Below are 17,506 nucleotides of genomic sequence, written 5' to 3'. Positions count from 1 at the left end.
TTAAGTTAAGGCTCTGGCTTGGCCATTCGAGGACAGCTTTAGATGAATAGAAGGATAAATGTAACTTTATTTGTGCCCAGGGACAATTTGGCTTTTTAAATAAATAAACACACACTGAAGTCTGAACACAAACCAGTCTGACTAAATAGGAAGAAAATGAAGAAGTACTTTTGATTTGGCAGTCCCAGTCCCAGTAAGGTGCTATACAGGCCTATTGCTGTTGATATAAAGGAGGGCCAAGTCGAGTTTCTTGACACACTTCTGCAAAATAATTAATTGTCTGAAAGTCCTCAGTGTTAGTGTGTTAGAGCGTGGATGTGCAGCATTGTTCATAATGTCACTGTTTTATATTCATTCTCTCCTCCACTATAACCTCCTGGGAGTCCAGAGGGCATTTAGTAGCTGAGCCTGCTTTGTTAGCTTGTTGATTCGGTGGGCATCTGTGCAAGTGATGTTACTGTCACAGTGACCATCACAGAGTTACAGAAGATGTGAAGGATGTCACAAACAACATTCCAGGCGTGCAGTCACGTAAGGAGGAAGAGTCTGCTCTGCTGTGTCATTAGACCAGTCCAGCCTTGTGACGATGCAGGTTCTTGCTCCACGCTTCCACTTCCCTTTTGGGAGCCCTTGAACCCAACATGTAACCATGATGAGCTGGACAATGAGGACACCAAACAAAGCAAGGGGAAAGGTGCAAAGTGCAGAAGCACTGTTATTTTAAAACAGTCAAAACCAAAAACTGTTCAAATAAATAGAGCAGTGCAATCAAAGTGTCATTAAATAAATAATCCATTAAAAAACAGTGAAAATGTGGAGTTTAAAATAATCCAATAAAACCGAGAATAAAATACCGCCAGGAGCGTTAAAAATCTTTCATTGCTTCCTTCTTCAAACAGACGCCTCTCTGGCTTCTACTTCATAGGCTTGGCAGCACGGAGAGATGTACGCCAACAGGCGCAGACATCCATTATACTTGGCCTGTGCCCCCGCCACCTGATCCATGGCGTTCTGTAGAGAGCTGCCGGACCCTGCTCCCACTCCCACCGCTGCCTATCCAGGCTCCATCTGGTGAGAAGACATCCCAGAGAGCAGCGCTCACTCCTACTCCAGGCTACTCGGCAGGAGTGATCCTTGTGCCTCCTCCTGAGACACCATCCCCGTTCGCCTGCTTCTTCCTCAAAAGTGCCGGCTTACTCCAACTCCTGCCTACTTTCTGTCCATTAACCTCCGCTTAATGTGTCTTTCTATTCTCTTCTCTCCCCTCCGCACTCCTACTACAGTATATATAATGGGGACGTGGCACAGGTGCAGCAACTAGCAGCTCCCGGCATCAATTACGGATACGGACGATTCCTCACTAGCGCACTTAAGCGGAAAAACACCCGCAGCACGTCACGTCCGAAAATCGCTCTGGCCACACTGCCACGTCCCCTCTTTAGACAGACAGATAGATACTTTATTAATCCCAAGGGGAAATTCACATACTCCAGCAGTACCATACTGGTAAAAAAACAATATCAAATTAAAGTGTGATAAAAATGCAGGTAACTAACTAAGTTAAGCTGTGACTGCGGCGATTATTTATTTAAAAGCTGGCCTTTTCTTCTAAGCCGTGGACCCACTATGCCACAAGCCTGTCACTGATATGGACCCCTAACTACTTGTAGGAGTGGGCCACCTCTACATCTACTCCCTGAATAATGACCAGACGTAGAGGCTCTTTGGTGCGGTGAAAGTCAGTAATCAGTTGCTTTGCTTTTGTTGATGTTAAACTGCAGAAAATGTGGGTACTTGTGTACTAAATGGACAGACGGCACGACAAAGGAAAACGGAAGTGTTTTGATGAATTTTTAACATATTTATTAGGATAAAACAAATATAGAAATTTACAGAAAGTGAACTATTATAGAAATACATATGTACAGTTGGGCTTGAAAGTTTGTGAACCCTTTAGAATTTTCTATATTTCTGCATAAATATGACCTAAAACATCATCAGATTTTCACTCAAGTCCTAAAAGTAGATAAAGAGAAACCAGTTAAACAAATGAGACAAAAATATTATACTTGGTCATTTATTTATTGAGGAAAATGATCAAATATTACATATTTGTGAGTGGCAAAAGTATGTGAACCTCTGGATGATCAGTTAGTTTGAAGGTGAAATTCGAGTCAGGTGTTTTCAATCAATGGGATGCCAATCAGGTGTGAGTGGGCACCCTGTGTTATTTAAAGAACAGGATCTATCAAAGTCTGCTCTTCACAACACATGTTTGTGGAAGTGTATCATGGCACGAACAAAGGAGATTTCTGAGGACCTCACAAAAAGAGTTGTTGATGCTCATCAGGCTGGAAAAGGTTACAAAACCATCTCTAAAGAGTTTGGACTCCACCAATCCACAGTCAGACAGATTGTGTACAAATGGAGGAAATTCAAGACCATTGTTACCCTCCCCAGGAGTGGTCAACCAACAAAGATCACTCCAAGAGCAAGGCACACGTGTAATAGTCAGCGAGGTCACAAAGGACCCCAGGGTAACTTCTAAGCAACTGAAGGCCTCTCTCACATTGGCTAATGTTCATGTTCATGAGTCCACCATCAGGAGAACACTGAACAACAATGGTGTGCATGGCAGGGTTGCAAGGAGAAAGCCACTGCTCTCCAAAAAAAATTGCTGCTCATCTGCAGTTTGCTAAAGATCACGTGGACAAACCAGAAGGCTATTGGAAGAATGTTTTGTGGACGGATGAGACCAAAATAGAACTTTTTGGTTTAAATGAAAAGCGTTATGTTTGGAGAAAGGAAAACACTGCATTCCAGCATAAGAACCTTATCCCATCTGTGAAACATGGTGGTGGTAGTATCATGGTTTGGGCCTGTTTTGCTGCATCTGGGCCAGGACGGCTTGCCTTCATTGATGGAACAATGAATTCTGAATTATATCAGAGAATTCTAAAGGAAAATGTCAGGACATCTGTCCATGAACTGAATCTCAAGAGAAGGTGGGTCATGCAGCAAGACAACGACCCTAAGCACACAAGTCGTTCTACCAAAGAATGGTTAAAGAAGAATAAAGTTAATGTTTTGGAATGGCCAAGTCAAAGTCCTGACCTTAATCCAATCGAAATGTTGTGGAAGGACCTGAATAGAGCAGTTCATGTGAGGAAACCCACCAACATCCCAGAGTTGAACCTGTTCTGTACCCAGGAATGGGCTAAAATTCCTCCAAGCCAGTGTGCAGGAATGATCAGAAGTTACCAGAAACGTTTAGTTGCAGTTATTGGGGGTCACACCAGATACTGAAAGCAAAGGTTCACATACTTTTGCCACTCACAAATATGTAATATTCGATCATTTTCCTCAATAAATAAATGACCAAGTATAATAATTTTGTCCAGCCCAACTGTATAGTTGTTTCCCCCTACCCATTCCAGTATTGGGACAGAGTGGGAGGTTTCACTGCCGTCCATTTAGTACACAAGTACCAACATTTGTTCTTCACCTGACTCCCCTCCTCGGTGTCATCCCCTTTATCAATACACCCCATGAGTGCAGAGTGACCTGCAAGTGACATTACCTGGTGTTCTATTTACAGTCTGGGGTGTACAGAGTAAAGAGAAAAGGACTTCACATCCACATCATAAACACATTTATGAGTAAACAAAGATGGGAGAAACTTTCAGAGCTCCACCAAAGTGACCACTGGGTTCTTGACCCCCACCTCTAACCAAGGCCTTTCCACCCAGTATCTTAGTTTGGCTGAGTGGGCAGCTCTAGGAAAATTCATGGTTGTTACAAAGTTATTCAGTTTAAGAATAATGGAGGCTACTGAGCTTGTGGGAAACCTAATTGAGGCAGAATTAGTTTGTAGCCTTCTTCCCCAGATTTGTGACTTGACACAATCCTGTCTTCAAGCTCCGCAGGCAGCTCCTTTGAGCTCATGGCTTGGTTATTATAGACAGGGGTATCGTCAGTCATTTGAATCGACTACAGGCGGACCACCAAACCAAGGTGCAGAAATGATGATCAAACCAAAGGTCTGGAGAGTTTTTTGTCTTATATGAGGTTTCAAATTTTGATTTTTTAAAATACTAGGGGCTTCGCTCGCTCGCTCACCCCCGGGTTTGGTTAACCGGATATACAATTTAAAGAGATTACAAGTAAACCCTCGTTTATCACGGTTAATCCGTTCCAGACTCTACCGCGTTAAAGTTCCACGAAGTAGGATTCTTTATTTATAAATCTAATATTTTCACAGTTAGAGCTTTGAAAACCTGTTTACGACCTTCTAAATATGTTTTTTAACATTATTAGAGCCCTCTAGACATGAAATAACATCCTTTAGTCAGAAATTTAAACTGTGCTCCATGACAAGACCGAGATAACAGTTCTTTCTCACAATTAAAGGAATGCAAATATATCTTCTATGGAGTGCGCACGTCGGGAGCAGAGAATTTCAGAGAGAGAGAGAAGCAAACAATCAGAAATCAATAGGGCTGTTGGGCTTTTAAGTAAACGATGCACCGCGATAAAGCGGCCGCAATGAAGGGATCAATGTGAAGGTAGTCTTTCAACATTTTTTTAGAGAAGTGTCCGTATCTTCTAAGCAAACAGCCTCTGTGCAAACAGCCCCTCCGTCAGGAGCAGAGAATGTCAGAGAGAGTGAGAGAGAGAAAAGCAAACAATCAAAAATCAATATGGGCTGTTAGAGCTTTGAAGTGTGTGAAGCACCATGTGGGAAGCATATCGTATATCGAGGAGTTTTATTTAATACGTAATACATGCTCTGATTGGGTAGCTTCTCAGCCATCCACCAATCGCATCCCTTGTATGAAATCAACTGGGCAAACAAACTGAGGAAGCGTGTACCATAAATTAAAAGACCCATTGTCCGCAGAAATCCGTGAACCAGCGAAAAATCTGTCTTACATTTAAAATCCGCGATGGAGTGAAGCCGCGAAAGTTGAAGTGCGATATAGCGACGGATCACTGTATTTTCATTTCATTCATTTTATTATTTCTTGATATTTGCCAGTAATAAAGCTGTAGTGAATGAATTATTACCCCCTTTAGGCACGCTATGCACCAGCCACTTCACGTCTCTGCCTCTGGCGTTGTGAAGAGGGGGGCTGAACGTATGCTAAGGAGATACGGTTGCTCCTCCGAAACCCCCTCTTAAACGGTGATACAATGAGAAACAAGTACAGTTTTACCTCCTCTATGCTCGATCAGCTGGTTTGCTGCTGCTGCTGAGCTGCGTGATCTGCATGTCGATCATTTAAAAACCTTTACAGCAGCTGTCCTATTGTCTCACAGGATGTTAGTGTTTTAGAGAAAATCACTCTTTGACTCAAGATTTTTTTTATTATAATAGAGAGAAATTTGCAGACACATCTAAAATTATGTTTTTACTTTTCTCATTCGGGGTATTGAGTGTTGCTTGATGAGAGAAAAAATGAAATGGTTTTAGCACAAGGCTAAAACATAAAATGTGAAGAAAGTGAAGTGTATGAATACTTTCTGGATGCACTGTACAGTATGTAAAACACAAGCGGTAGGTAGTGTTAGGCGTTTTGAAATGCTGTGAAGCTTTGAGGCTTCTTCCCAATTGGGCCAAAAAAGATCCAACGGTTTGGTGCTTCAAAAAAAATAGTGATATCTGCTGGTTTACAGAAGTCATGGCAGCCACGGGCATGAGAGAACAGGAGAAGCTCGCATACAAGGCCTTGGTGGTTACACAGCTTCAATCAGGTGCACTAAAAGCCTAAGAACACTCTTGTGTTCATTTTGGACTTATGATAAGTACTAGGGGGCTTGGCCCTCTGCTCGCCCCCAATACGGTACACACCAACCACTTTGCGTCTCTGCCACTCACGTTGTGAAGAAGTGGGCTGCACACATCCCAAAGAGACGCGGTCGCTTCTCCAACACCCCTTCTTAAACATGATACAATGGGGAAACACATCCAGTTTTATTTGTTTACCTCTTCTTTGCTCGATCAACTGCTGCCATGTCATGTGATCTGCATCTCGTGAGGCGCACTTCTGTCATATCACCTACGTCTATATATTCAATCTCTTTTTCACTTTTACCGTTTTATCAATATTGCATTGAATTTTGATTCCGTGTTTGGACTTGACAACACAACGTATACAGTCACATAAAAAAGTTTGGGAACCCCTTTCAGCCTGCATAATAATTGACTCGCCTTTCAACAAAAAGATACCAGTGGTATGTCTTTCATTTCCTAGGAACATCTGACTACTGCGGTGTTTTCTGAACAAATATTTTTAGTGACGCAGTATTTAGTTGTATGAAATTAAATCAAATGTGAAAAACTGGCTGTGCACAAATGTGGGTCCATTTGTCATTTTGCTGATTTGAATGCCTGTCACTGCTCAATGCTGATTACTGACAACACTAAATTGGTTGGATGAGCTCGTTAAGCCTTGAACTTCATAGACAGGAGTGTCCAATCATGAGAAAAGATATTTAAGGAGGTCAATTGTAAGTTGTGCTTCCGTTTGACTCTCCTCTGAAGAGTGACAGACAGCATGGGATTCTCAAAGCAACTCTCAAAAGATCTAAAAACAAAGATTGTTAAGTCTCATGGTTTAGAGGAAGGTTACACAAAGCCATCTCAGAGGTTTAAACTGTCAGTTTCAGCTGTAAGAAATGTAATCAGGAAATGGAAGGCCACGGCACAGTTGCTGTTAAACTCAGCAGGTCTGGCAGGCCAAGACAATACAGGAGCGACATATGCGCAGGATTGTGAGAATAGACAACCCACAGATCACCTCCAAAGACCTGCAAGAACATCTCGCTGCAGATGGTTTATCTGTACATCGTTCTACAATTCAGTGCAATTTGCACAAAGAACATCTGTATGGCAGGGTGATGAGAGAAAAGCCCTTTCGGCACTCATACCACAAACAGATTCACTTGTTGTATGCAAATACTCATTTAGACAAGACAGATTAATTTTGGAACAAAGTGCTTTGGACTGGTGAGACACAAATGGAGTTATTTGGTCCTAACAAAAAGCGCTTTGTATGGTGGAAGAAGAACACCGCATTCCAAGAAAAACACCTGCTACCTGTCAAATGTGGTGGAGGTTCCATCATGCTGTGGGGCTGTGTGGCTAGCTCAGAGACTGGGGTCCTTGTTAAAGTCGAAGGTCGGATAAATTCAACTCCGTATCAACAAATTCTTCAGGATAATGTTCAAGCATCCGTCACAAAGTTGAAATTACGCAGGGGTTGGATATTCCAACAAGACAATGACCCAAAACACAGTTGGAAATCTACAACAGCATTCATGCAGAGGGAGAAGTACAATGTTCTGGAATGGCCGTCACAGTCCCCTGAAGTTTAATATCATCGAAAATCTATGGGATGATTTGAAGCAGGCTGTCTATGCTCGGCAACCATCAAATTGAACTGAACTGGAGAGATTGTGTATGAAGAATGGTCAGAAATACCTCCATCCAGAATCCAGACACTCATCAAAGGCAATAGGAGGACAGCGTCGAGAGGCTCAAAGGAGCAAAAGGAGGCTCAACTGAGTATTGATGTCATATCTCTGTTGTGGTGCCCAAAAAGTATGCGCCTGTCTAACTTTGTTATGATGCATATTGCATATTTTCTGTTAATCCAATAAACTTAATGTCACTGCTGAGATACTACTGTTACCATAAGGCATGTCATATATTACAAGGAAGTTCAGCCAATGAGAAACAAAAATCCAAAGAATTAAGAGGGGTTTCCAAACTTTTTCATATGACTAACTGCCTGTGAGTGAATATTGTTTCTTTCTCTCAACAACAAATGTCTCTGACATAACCACGCAGGACTTTTCCAGGTCTCTTTGCATAAGCTCTTGCCTCACTGGGCTTCCGGCCCCGGGCATGGTTACATCGTTTGGCACGAAGACGTGTCTCGCGGGACGTGAATGTGTCTCTGAGACACTTAGAGAGAGATCCTTTAAATGTCACAATAATTGTACATGTTAGTATGTGCAATGATTTTCTGCAGTAAATGAATGTTTAAATGTGTTGTCATGGCAACAGGTTACACCTTTAGGACAACAGTCATTATGAATCAGTGGGGGCTTTATAGTGTATTGTTAATTATGTGACAGCTTCTTCATGGGAGGGGCTTTCTGTGATGAAAGATAAAAATTTTGCCATCATTGTTTGTGAATTAATCGTACTGAGGGGCAAAGACAATTGTGTTGGAGTTTAGGAGTGCACTTATACAAACAGGGTTTAGGGAATGTGCCTACGGTATTAATGACACGTTGAAAGAATTGATACACATGAATAGTGTGGCATAGTATTTACCTTATCGTCAGGTAATGGGTCGATATATCTATATTCATTACTCCATATTTAATTCAATATCGTCACAAGAGTAAAATACAACCAGCAGATTCCTATTCCCTTTTATGGCTTTGGGGGTGTGGCATAGCCCCAATTTTGAAGCAGTCGGAGCATTCCCAATATTGAGGTCAGTCACGTGGTGTAATGGGGACTTTATACAAGCTTTCATACAAAAAGGAGCTTCAGTGTCAAACATCCCAAATCTAATGATCAGTCAATTAAACGAGAAAGCTTCACTGACTATAGAATGGAGTACAACTGGTTTTATGTTTTTTACAGCCAGGTAGCCGGTCCAAGGCCAAGAAAAGGATGTCGAGCACTCCAAACAGGATAAGCAAAGCCAGTGACAAAGGTAATGTATTGCTTTCTGTACAGTTGAGGCCATACGTTTACATTAACCTTGGCTAAAAACGTTCACGCGTATCCTGTTAATGAATAGTGATGAGGGAACACTGCAAAGTTTGCTTCACCATGAGATGGCAAAATCATGGAAATGTTTGGGTACTATGGCAATCTCTGTGAAATGAGTTGAAGTTATTGGGCAAGGGGGATCTGAACTATACATATTTCTGAGCTGATCAAGCTTTTAAGCGTCTCTGAAGGCTAAGGGAGCATACGGCAATTATAATGGACTGATTATTGTGGCCAGAAATGTTATCTGAACTGTGAGGCTGCAGTGCTTACCACTACGCCTCCATGCCACTAACAACAAAAGATGCAGATGGAGTGATAACCACTGAATAAGCAATCTTCTTTTTTCGGCTGCTCCTGTTAGGGGTTGCCACAGCGGATCATCTTTTTCCATATCTGTCCTCTCGATCTTGTTCTCTTACACCCATCACCTGCATGTCCTCTTTCAGCATATCGATAAACCTCCTAATGTGTGTGTGTGTGTATCATATAGTCATGAAAAAGTGGAGAAAATATGGCTCAACAATGAGTCTACTAAGATCAGGATGTCTCTCCAAGATTGATGAGAAGACCAAAGAAAAAACTGCTCATGGAGACCACCAAGAGGCCTACAGCAACATTTGAGGAGCTACAGGATTTCCTGGCCAGCCCTGCTTGTTCCCTACATGTGACAATAATTAGTCATATACTTCATATGTCTGAGTTGTGTGGTAGAATAGCATAGCGAGACAAAAGCCTTTTCTTGCAAAGAAAAGCATCCAGGCTTGGCTAAACTTTGTAAAAAGGTATCCCCAGTCTCCAATAACCACATGGAAAAAGTACTGTGGTCAGAGGAGACCAGGGCTGAACTATTTGGCTGTACAGTGGTACCTCGGTATATGTCCGCTTTGGAATAAGTCTAACTTAGTATACAGCCTGTTTGGATGCGAAAAATTTTGCTTGGTTTACGACTTTTGTTTGGAATACGACTCACGTGGTGGACACTGCGCGCTACCCTTGTTTACCTCTCTCGAGACAAAGCCACGACTGCCCAGGCGCGTCAGTACGCCAGTTGCTAGCATTTAGTGAACACCCCGCACTATAACTCTCTGTGAATTTTCACGTGATTTTCTTTTTTTTCGCGTAAATTTGAATTGATTGTTGAAAAGTATGAAGTTGGCATGCGTATCTGGGACTTGGCTGCTGTATACTGTATGCCGAGAACAACAACATTTATTTCTATAGCACATTTTCATACAAATAATGTAGCTCAAAGTGCTTTACATAATGAAGAAAAGAAAAATAAGACCAAATAAGAACTTAAAATAAGACAGCGTTAGTTAACATAGAAAAGGAGTAAGGTCCAATGGCCAGGGTGGACAGAAAAAACAAAAAAAAAAACTCCAGAAGGCTGGAGAAAAAATAAAATCTGTAGGGATTCCAGACCAAGAGACCACCCAGTCCCCTCTGGGCATTCTACCTAACATAAGTGGAACAGTCCTCTTTGTATTTAGGGTTCTCACAGCGTCACTTGATGTTGATGGTCATACAGACTTCTGACTTTTAATCCATCCATTATTGTTGGAACATCACGGTGCTTTGAGTAGATGGTGGTGGCGCACCGGAAAAGGAAACAGAAGAGAGAGTAGAGGTTAGTACAGATTTTAGAGCCACCATGAATAGTTATTATAATGAGTTGGATATAGAGTATCAGGATTTTAATTACAGTGAAGTTATGAGAAGGCCATGTTAAAGTGAACGACGGTATCTACGATTGTGAAAAACAAAGACGTTATTAAAAAGTAAAGTGAGGTTAAATTTTCATTATTTCATCTAATTGCTTTGGTATTTGTGTATTGTAGTATTGAGCAGTGTTTAAATTATTTTATACAACCCCATCAATGTATAATATGCCAATAATAGGATTTTTTTTCATGGGAACAGATTAATCATTTTCCCTTTATTTCTTATGGTAAAAATTTGGTATACTGATTAAGGACGTATACCGAGGTACCACTGTACTTTCAAAAGGAATGTTTGGCACATCTAAAGAACACCACATCCTCAGTGAAGCACAGTGGAGGCAGCATTGTGCTGTGGGGCTGCTTGTCTTCAGCTGGCACTGGGGCTTTTGTTGAGGTGGATGGAGTCATGAAGAGCTCCACGTGTCAGTCTATTGTGGCACAAAACCTTCATGTATCTGCTAGGAAAGTGAAGATGAACCTCACCAATCAACATAACATTTATTTATATAGCACATTTTCATACAAAAAAATGTAGCTCAGAGTACTTTACATAATGAAGAATAGAAAAATAAGACACAGTAAGAAAATAAAATAAGTCAACATTAATTAATATAGAGTAAGAGTAAGGTCTGGTGGACAGAAAAAACAAAACAAAAAAAAAACTCCAGACAGCTGGAGAAAAAAATAAAATCTGTAGGGATTCCAGACCAAGAGACCACCCAGTCCCCTCTGGGCATTCTACCTAACATAAATGAAACAGTCGTCTTTGGATTTAGGGTTCTTACGGAAGGACTTGATGATGATGGTCACGTAGACTTCTGCCTTTTAATCCATCTATCATTGTTGGAGCATCATGAAGCTTTGAGTAGGTGGAGGTGGCGCAGGCCACCACCACAAAGAAACCGGAAAAAGAAACAGAAAAGAGAGTTGGGGTCAGTGTACGGATTTTAGAGCCACCATGAGTAGTTATTATAAGGAAATTGAACATACAGAGTATCAGGATTAAGTTAAATTAAATTAAATTGAAGTTATAAAAAGGCCATGTTAAAGTAATATGTCTTCAGCAGTGTTTTAAAGTGCTCTACTGTATCAGCCTGGCGAATTCCTATTGGCAGGCTATTCCCGATTTTAGGTGCATAACAGCAGAAGGCCGCCTCACCACTTCTTTTAAGTTTAGCTTTTGGAATTCTAAGGAGACACTCATTTGAAGATCTAAGGTTAAGATTTGGAATATAACGTGTCAGACATTCCGATATATAAGATGGAGCGAGATTATTTAAGGCTTTATAAACCATAAGCAGAATTTTAAAGTCAATCCTGAAAGACACAGGTAACCAGTGTAGTGACATTAAAACTAGAGAAATGTGTTCGGATTTTCTTTTCCTAGTTAGGATTCTAGCAGCTCCATTCTGCACTCGTAATCAATTTATGTCTTTTTTGGGTAGTCCTGAGAGGAGTGCGTTACAGTAATCTAGTCTACTGAAAACAAAAGCGTGAACTAATTTCTCAGCATCTTTCAGTGATATAAGAGGTCTAACTTTAGCTACGTTTCTTAAGTGGAAAAATGCTGTCCTAGTGGTCTGATGAATATGCGATTTAAAATTCAGGTTACAGTCAACGGTTACCCCTAAGTTTTTTACTTCCGTCTTAACTTTAAATTCTAATGTATCAAGTTTATTTCTGTTAACCTCATTGAATCCATTATTGCCAATCACTAAAATTTCAGTTTTCTCTTTATTTAGCTTGAGAAAGTTACTATTCATCCATTCAGAAATACAAGTAAGACATTGTGTTAGTGAATCGAGAGAGTCGGGGTCATCAGATGCTATTGATAAGTGATAACAACAACCCAAAGCAAACATTTAAAATGAACAAAGCTAGGGCTTCATCAAAGGAGGGTCAATGGGGTTGAATGGCCCAGCCAGAGCCCACCCAGACCTGTGCACAGGAGACACCCTTGGAGTGGGACAAAAAAATCACCAGATGGGCCAGCCTGGTAGACTCTTACCCACAAAGAATGAGTGATGTTGTAAAATCCAAAGGGGCATCAGCTTTGCACACTAATGCCACCAGGTTTCTGATTTGTTTTCACCTTCTTTGTACAGATTGCAATTTTGCAATAAAGGCAGAATAAGTTCTGACAGGACTTTACTTGGTTTCACGTTTTTATTACACAAAATCTGACATTTTGGCCGGGTGTGCAGACGTTTATTTCCACCGCATGTGAAGTTGAGGTTATTTTAATGTAAACTTTTGGAGTCAACTGTACATTTGCCGTTTTTTTTTTCTTTTTTTCTTAACTGTTGTTTTGCATTACTAAAACCTGACAAAACTTATGTTGAATTATTTTTTTATTTTTACAGAGAACTCCTATGAATTGTCAGATATCGATGCTCGCTTAATGACTGTTAGAGAATACCTGAGAAACATGGAGGCTCGCTGCTAGCAGTCCAGGGCAGGACCACACCACACTGCACTGTAAGGGTGTCCAGTGGTCCGGTTGGTGGGGCAGCTGCCAAGGACCTCCCATTTTCTAATACGCCCGTCTGTCTGAAGTTCAGATTGTTTTGTTTGGTCTAACGGGCTGCTTTGAACAAGCCGAACAGAAAATGAGGCAGCTTGACTTTGTGGAAATCAAACTCAGAAAAAAGTTCCTCTTTGAGATGGTTGGGCTTTATTTTTAATTATGACATTTGGTTAATTTTAATCTGTTGATTTTCTTTTATTGTATATATTTTTTTATCCAAATCACACTGATATTGAGAACATTGCAGAAGTTATTTTCATATTTATTTTTCTTCTGTATTGTTTGGTATAGTTTTCAAAATATCCAGGCCTTAAATGTCACCTGTCTGTCCTGCAGTATTGTGCAGTCAAATCAGAGTGTTAACTCTCCTTGACAACTACTAGGGAAATCTAAATAAACTATAGGATGTGTCATCTGTTGTCACCGGCCGGGACTTTTATTGGCTATCCGTCCATTTACATTTATTCACTTAGCAGACGCTTTTATCCAGTGTGATTTGCAAAAAAAGTCCCCAAAATGGAGTAAACAGCATTTTGGGGACTGTCTAGGAACAAGGGGACAAAAGTGACCATCACAAGTGAAGAGCTCAGAACTAAACACATGAAGTCTTTGTTAGATGAACCTGAGAAGGCCATTGTGAAGTAGACAGAAGTTTGCCAAACAAAAGAGTCTCCAGACGCTGCTTAAACACACTGAAGGAGTCAGCGGTTCTGACAGAGGTGGGCAGCTCATTCCACCATCTGGGAGCTACACATGAAAGGAGATCTGCTGCCATGCAGAGGTGACATCATCAGATGCCATTCATTCACAGACCCAGCCAGATGAAACGGAGCAAAGGACCTCACAAGTGTCTCCATATACGTGAGTGCTGACCTCTGTTGGCAATCATCAAAGATGTGAACTTCAGCAGCCAGTCTAGCAACCTGAGAAAAGGAGTGACATGTGCCCATCTCAGCTGGGTGAGCATAAGACGGGGTTGCTACATTTTGAATTATCTACAATGGCTTGATGGCACATGCGAGTTCTCCTGCCAGTAGAGAGTTGCAGCATGTCCTGGAAGTAGCAGATCTTCAATTTTTAAATTGTAGATGTTTATATTTTTAAAATATTTCACTAAAACAAGCCAGATGAACTTAATTTTAGACATTTTACAGGAGCAATTAACATTAAAGCTTCTTTTCTTCCTGAACTGTACCAGTAATCTATCATGTTAAAACATCTGCTTCAATGGTTTACAACAGAACTTTTTTTTTTTTTATGAATACCAGAAAATAGCTATAATTACTCGAGCCATGTTGATTATTTTATAATTTGGGGATGTATAAAATGATCATATAGACAGCCAGCCAATCAAATGTGTGTACTATCACATGTCCTGAAGCCTCCCGTGGAATTTTAGCATAAATACGGCTTGTCCAACGGACAAAAGAATAAACTAGAGGAAAAAAAAAGGAAGTGATGTCAGAGACTGAGAAACGTGTGACTATTTTATCCAGACGTTAGAAAGAAGCATCCTGTGACTAACAAGGATCGCTAAACTAACAGCCGCCCATGACAAAATCCGATCCTTTTTTTCCCCTAATGACTATATCCAGATTTTTCCTGTCAATTTTATTTTCCATCGTATCTTGTTCTACTTGGTATTATTATTCATTAATAAATACCACTTTGCTTTTGCATTTTCTATACTTTGTTGTTGTATTTAGAGTGATGGAAACAATAGATTGAAAATGAAGACGCTTGTGTGTGAAGATCGCTGCTTTTCTTGCTCACAGGGCTATCAGAGCTAAGAGTTCGCCTCTTAAAAGAAAGACAACTGCGGTAAAAGCAGGGTATATTGTATGACTGGTAAGTGGCAATTAACCAAAAGAGTTGCACTTTTACTTGTGTCGCCATGACAGCCGCATGTTTGTCAGTACTGGTGATCGCAAGGTAGTAGAGACTGTAGAATGTTGTGAAACGTATTAAGGTTCCACTGCCTGTTTACGGATATCCATGTAGGAATGTGAAGGGGTTCTAAGCAGAATATTGTGGGGTGACTGACAATTAGATTTTCATCTGAGGATTTGTCCATAGGATCCCTGTGTGACAATCTTAAGATGTAAGAGTAGACTACTAACCTAATAATGGACTTGGCAAGTCCTACAGAAATCCACAATAATCCAGATGGGATGGGACCAAAGCCTAGATGAGTAATTGTGCTCCGTCACATCTTGCAGAAGTTATACAGAAATCAAGAGACGGCTGCAGTATGGTATGTGAAGAGCAGCTGGTCATTGATCTGTATCTGACTTGGCCGGTGGTTGTGAAACTGTGCTGATCTAAGCAGAGATTTTGGGTTGACTGGCTGGGATAATAATAATAATTGGGATAACGGTTACATCGCCGAGATCCAAGTAGAAACCGTGTTGTTGTTCTGGTGAGAGCAACAAGTACAGCCGAGTATCCCCAGCATAGCAGTGATATGAGAGTCCATGTGGCTATTATGATGGGGCCTAATGAGGTGGTCTATAGAGAGGAGAGAAAATGACCCATCACTGCTCCTTAAGGTACCCCGATATCTCTCCTCATTACGACACATAGTAGGATCTGACCAAATGCTAGGACTCAAACCAGCGGAGAGTGGGCTAAGTGAAACCAAGGAGGATCTGATGATCAATGATGTCAAAGGCTGACGTGTTGATAGCTCTAGCTAGCCGTAACGTGTCCACAACAGTCAGCACAGCGGTCTCTGTGGAATGGCCCCTCTTGAAACACGAGCAATTTAAGATTCAGCAATCCCATTCTGAGGGCAGGAAGAAGAGACGTGGTTAGACGCGACACATTTAAGTAGTCTGGATAAAATGAGAAGACAGACTGTTAAGTGCAAGCTGTTTGAGAAGTGGAGTTACTAGGATCTGTCTGAACAAAATGGGGAAAGTGCCAGTGTTGAGTTAGAGGTTGACAATGTGTGTGTGATTGCAGATAGGAGTGAGGGGGAGAGAGTCTAGAGGTGAATGGGCAGGGGTGTTTCCAAGTTGACGGGTAGTGGAGTGACGAAAGAGCAAGTTGGAGACATCAGTGGTGGAGAGTGACGAGGAAGTCGGGGAATGTTGTTTGCAGTAGGAAGAAGACTACTCATTCACAGGGGTGATGGGGATTGGCCACTGATGGCAGACAAGGAGGCTGGAGGTGCAGAAGTGTGGGTAGTGAAACCAAAGAACAAGCTACGAGTGTCAGTTTCGCTGCTAATTTTGTTCTGGAAGAAACCTCCTTTAGTTGGTACTGGCAGAGAAGAAGGAGAAGAGGCTGCACAGACCAACAGAAAGCCATGGGCAGGAGAGGGTTTCCCTTGCAGGTCAAGAGGAGATAAGTTAAGACAGTGTGAAGTCATGAGGACATCCATCTAATCAACCATTTAGTCTGAGCACAAACTGAGGAATACATTCTGGATGGGACGCCCACCCACCTCCAGACCATTCACAGCTGCCAACTCTAGACATGCTCAGGCCAGTACAGGGTTGAGAAGAGGCCAGCCATGCCCTGGCAGCATTTGACTATGTCCTCATTTGGGAATTGCACTCTTGGGATTTTTTTTTTTTTTATCCCATCAACATGTGCTCCCAACTCCTCTCTCTATCATCTCCCCGTGTATAAGCGACCCATCCATTGTTACACTCGATGCACTCTTGAATTTTGCTCTTACATGACTCTGAATATAAGGAAGTGACACACTGGTACCCAAGTGCAGGAGTCGACTCCCAGTCCTGCTTCTATGTGTTTGTAGCTGCCACATTTTTGTGTTTTTCTCTGAAAACTGCATTTTGTTTGGTTTTCAAAAAGGCATTAAAGGATTACAGTATTTGATGTCACTCGCTCAATATTTCATTTTTTAACAGGTCGGAGGCTGGTTTACCAGCCAATGAAGTTCTGCAGCATTGTAATGTATAAGGTGGATTAGTAAGTTCCACATCACATTTCACATTTACAAGGTGACAAGGTGTCATCGTTTTAATGTTCTTCCCAGGTCTGTTTCTTAAACACATATTGTTCCTTTAATATTTGCTTCAATTTTTCAGTTTAGGAAGTGTCATGCTACATCATGCAACCAGTCTCTCTTATGCACACCTGCATTACTAAAGGTTTGCCAAAAGCAACACACTATTTATTTATGCAATCCAAGTATTACAATTTTTTATATTTTTGGTTTGATATTTAGTCTGCCTTTTATGTTGTAAATTAATTTATGAATTGTAAAAACATTATTTTTTTTTTGTTTTGTTTTTTACTAAAATGGGGCCCAGTTAGATGATCCCAATATCAGTTTGTGAAAGAGGGACTTGGAATGAATTACTTGAAAGTTATGATTATAATAAAAAAAACATGACAAAAACACAAATTACACACCAAAATACAACTGGTGTGCAGAAATTACAAAACCACGCACATTATTTGCAAAATACAGCCTCAGTTTCACAAAAT

The 17,506-nt window shown here is 41.0% G+C and overlaps 1 protein-coding gene across 1 annotated transcript in view; it reads left to right on the top strand.

The window, feature by feature from the left end:
- Positions 1-14,729, top strand: part of ccdc61 (coiled-coil domain containing 61) — a 45,277-nt gene extending 30,548 nt beyond the window's left edge. Inside the window, exons 12-13 of the mRNA XM_039768097.1 lie at positions 8,663-8,735; positions 12,882-14,729. Coding sequence (XP_039624031.1) covers positions 8,663-8,735; positions 12,882-12,964 — 156 coding nt within the window. The 3' untranslated portion in view covers positions 12,965-14,729. The remainder of the gene's footprint in view (positions 1-8,662; positions 8,736-12,881) is intronic.
- The last annotated feature ends 2,777 nt before the right edge of the window (positions 14,730-17,506 follow it).

This window comes from Polypterus senegalus, chromosome 11 (assembly GCF_016835505.1).
Source record: "Polypterus senegalus isolate Bchr_013 chromosome 11, ASM1683550v1, whole genome shotgun sequence".
In the NCBI taxonomy this organism is placed as follows: domain Eukaryota; kingdom Metazoa; phylum Chordata; class Cladistia; order Polypteriformes; family Polypteridae; genus Polypterus; species Polypterus senegalus.
This window is presented reverse-complemented; position numbering and strand designations above follow the sequence as displayed.